Raw genomic sequence first — 4,070 nt, 5'->3', positions numbered from 1 at the left:
AAGAAAACAGAAGAAGTTTTGCCACTTCTTTCACCCATTCCAGAAGAGAAAATTGAAGCAATTTTGCCACATGTTTTTTAAACGAGTTCAGCACTACCAATGGTCAAAAGCCGAAGTTGTTTTCTAAGGAGCTGGAGCCTCGCTAAATTGGTTTTCCTCTCCTGATGTCGCGGCTTCAAGATTTGTGTGCGGATCGGCGTGGTCCCAACAGCCGGACCGTACGCCGGCGCGTTCTACACTACACTGAAAAGATGAACAGAGTAATGGACTATTTTTTGCACCGAACTGTTATGCTCCCACATTAATTAACATTATAACATAATGACATTACACCCGAAGTAAACTAAGGCCGCAGCTGCAGCATACAACTCAAACAAACAATCATCTATTTACAGGCACCGCTTTGCCAGCAGCAGCTCCTCTGTATTAACGGGCACCACTTCTGCCAGCAGCAGCCCAGCCCAACACAGGCTGCACAAACAAACCACCTGCGAGATCAAGCGGCAGGGTCATCTTTGGGAGCCCTGTTGTGCTGCACCAGACGCCACTCCATCTTCATCCTCCCCTGGCCCTGCTGCTGCCGGCCGCCGCTCCTCATCTGGTGCCGCCCCTCCTCCTGGTTCCTCTGGATGCCACCGCCGTTCCTCAGCTGGTGTTGCCCCTCGTGCTGCTTCCTCTGATTGCCACGGCCGAAACAATTCCAATTGCTGCTACTGCCACCGCCTCCACCGCCACCATTCTGGTTCCTGCCACTGCCATTGCCATTGCCATTGCCATTGCCATTGCCATTGCCGCTGCCGCCACCACCACCACTGCCAACATTCCAGTTCCTGCCAGTGCCATTGCCTCTGCCACCATCACCATTCCACTTCATGGCACCGCCAGTGAAGGTGCTACTCATCCACATCGTGCCACCGCCAATCAGCATCCTTCCAGTCCCGGATGACGTGTGGCCTGGATCCACCCCCTGCTGGTGCCAATTGCTAGATGATCCACCTCCATGGAAGTTATTGTTACTGTTGTTTGGTCCACCTTCGCCAAAATATTTTGCCCTGAACCTTTCCTTTGCCTCCTCGAAATTCTTGAACGCTTCTGAATCATCCCAGTCCATGACGTTTCTGTATAATCCAATAAATCGCTTGTTTTCGCAGAAGGTCTCCCAGGGAATGTCGTAAGCGTTACGGCAGAATTCTCTTTCCCACAATGGGACTGGGCGGACATTGTCTCCTGTGCATATAAAAAAATGGGTATCAGAATTCATGGTAGCAGCATGGCAATGCAGAAAGACAAAAGATTCCCTGATGTATTGCATTCAGCAATCTGGAAGAACATAAATAGAATTGTCTTATAGCTATATTGATTAGTATTCCACCATGCGAATTTGGAAGATACCAGACTGAAATTTTAAAATTAGTTCAGTAAACAAAATAGCCCAGAGATAAAAATTGTTACAATCATCCATGTTTATGACTGCAGCGAATATTTGAACTGATCCATAAAGAAAGATGCATTTAGAAGCTATTATGCGGTCACTCAAGGTGTCGTCTAGACAGATAAGTAGCCAAACAAGCTCTTGTGCTTGTTACATTAATATCTGAGAAAACAAAAAGATGATGTCCTGTCATTATAATTTCATTGGCGGCACTAGCTTTACATGTTGGCCGTGTGCCGCTCTCTAATTACCAGAAGGGATTGTTGTTTCCAAGATATGCTGACCTCTGCACCAGTAATGCTTATTTCAGTTGAGAAATGGTGCAGACCATTTTGTTCTAAAAAATGATAAATAAACAACTACAACAAACTCTTCCAATATTTTAGAAACAAAAGTGGACAATTACACATATTACTGAAATAGCTAATGAAACCCACCCAGGCAGCCATGATGTAAGAAATTAATGGCAATGAGAAGTTTCCAACACTGAAACTGGAAAATCGAAATGCAGTTCAAAGGAAGAAGATCAAAAAAAGAAAAAAAAGGGTATGATGGCAAGAAACAAGTCGAAGGTTCTATCTTTCACATGCTTGCTCCGTTAGAAGAACAATTTCCCACTATGTCGATGTTCTGGTGCTATGATGTTGTGCTGTAACTTTATTTTGGTTACAACACCTAAAGTTGGGTGCCTATCCTAATAGCTCGGAAAAAGATAGATAAAATCATAGTGGGCAAGAAACAATAAGTTTCCCAAAATTCACACAAATCCTGTGGTTATCCAGAATGATAAGGAAAACCCTAACCTTAAAACCAAAACCATTTCCGTAAAGGGTAAAACTTAGCTTATCCACATAACCCAACATCCTAGGATTACTAGCTTCTGAGCCTATAGCTGCAAGGTGCTATGCCCTCTTACAACACTCCAGATTAGGATATAAACTCATCAATTTTATGGATGGTCTTCCACTTACTCTTCATTCATATGAATGAGGATCAAGGGTGTGCAGGAAACATCAGACAGTTATACACGTCACGTGCTAAATATGGGGAAACACTCACAATTCTTGACACAAGAGTTTGATCCAGAAATGGCAACATTGCTTGTAAAGGTAAGTATCTACCTCCTACACAAGATGAACCATCGTGTCGTTCATTTAATGATAATATAATTAGTAAGAAAAAAGTGAAAAATGTGTCTTACAGCATATCATAACTTTGAGGTCATATTGTTGCCTGAAGAAAAAAGGTACAGACAGCATGCGTGGGACCAATTGTAGTCAGTAATTCCATTGAGTCGTATTCGATATGTTAACAGACATCGGTTACTTATTACTCAGGATGGAACAAGCAACTAGGTGTTACGACAAAGTGCACAACACGACAAAGTATATAAATCAAAGATGGCGCGAAAGGCACGAAGTGAGCCATGGATCCAGAAGATCCCAGCCATTGAATCCATGGCGCGCAACAAGCATTTCAATATTTGAAATTGAACGTGGCACATAACGGATACTAGCAGTTCTATGCATCCTCAAAATACTGTGCACTGTGCAGAGTTGCAGACAGGACTGTGTCCGAATAGATGATTTGAATCCCCACCTGTACAAGTACAACACTGCTATCTCGCAATTGCAGTGCCCTCCCAATTCCTATTCCCCCAAAAAAGAAATGGATATCCCCAATAGATGTGATAATCATGCAAAGATAACATTGCTGGCATCTCATCGTGCAGAGGAAAGAACAGTTCATATACATGAGAAAGCCTACAGCAACAGGCAAGTTTATTTAACCAGTAATAACTCTGGTCCTGAGCTTGAATCGGTATCCAAATCATCTGACAAGCAAAGAACAAGGACTAGATCTAGATATCAAGTAAGTTCAAATCCGATCGCAACCCAACAGATTACCGATGATAACACCCAAATCGGAACATCGGGTTCAGAGGGAGAGGAATCCGTCCGTACCGTTATCAGGCCGAGGCAGAGGAGGAAGCGAAGTGCCGCCGGAGTTGTCACCGTGGCCATCCACGTCCCTCGACAGGTTCGAGGCCGCCATCGTGAGGAGTAAGAGGAGGAGCACCCCGCCCCAACTCCACGAACTGTTCGCCGGAGCGCTGGGCAGCACCAGACGGAGCCACCCGAATGGCGAGCAACCGCAATCCGCCGCTTAGCGCACACAGAACACAACCTCGCGGTGCGATACAGGGGGCTCCGGGAATGCCAGAGCCTATCCTGGAGGTGGAGGGTGAGTATATCGGCGCAGGCGAGTGCAGAAAAGGCAAGCGGAGTGGTGCGGTGCCTGCGCGGCGAGCGCGTGAGGCACGAGGAAGACGACAACGAGAGCCCGAAACTGAAACCGGAGCGGAAACGTGCGGCGATCGGCCAAGGGTCGGTCGGTGCCCTGCGAGATGAGATTCCGGAGAAAGTCGGAAGCGAGCCAGAGGACGCGGGAACGGACGGACCTGGTCGACGGCGTGGAGCCGAGACGCCCAGCCGAGGAGGGCCCGCGGCGGGAGGCCGGCTTCGCCCTCCGCCGCCGCGTGGTTGAGCCGCATTTGCGACTGCGTCCTGTCCCCCGCCTCCACCACCACCCCGATCGGGCGCCCGGATGCGAGTGAGAGATTGGCGGTAAAACCCTA

General features: G+C 47.2%; 1 protein-coding gene across 1 annotated transcript; it reads right to left on the bottom strand.

Annotated features, from left to right (window-relative positions):
• Positions 1 to 283: 283 nt before the first annotated feature.
• LOC136508225 (uncharacterized) lies at positions 284 to 4,070 on the bottom strand. Its single transcript, XM_066502870.1, has 3 exons — positions 3,894 to 4,070; positions 3,397 to 3,781; positions 284 to 1,227 (listed from the first exon to the last, which is right to left on the bottom strand). The coding sequence occupies exons 2-3, from the start codon at positions 3,485 to 3,487 to the stop codon at positions 497 to 499; spliced, it is 822 nt and encodes a 273-aa protein (XP_066358967.1). The 5' UTR covers positions 3,488 to 3,781; positions 3,894 to 4,070; the 3' UTR covers positions 284 to 496.

Source organism: Miscanthus floridulus, chromosome 15 (assembly GCF_019320115.1).
Source record: "Miscanthus floridulus cultivar M001 chromosome 15, ASM1932011v1, whole genome shotgun sequence".
Lineage (NCBI taxonomy): Eukaryota > Viridiplantae > Streptophyta > Magnoliopsida > Poales > Poaceae > Miscanthus > Miscanthus floridulus.
Note: the sequence above shows the minus strand (reverse complement) of the source record. Positions and strands in the feature narration are given on the sequence as shown.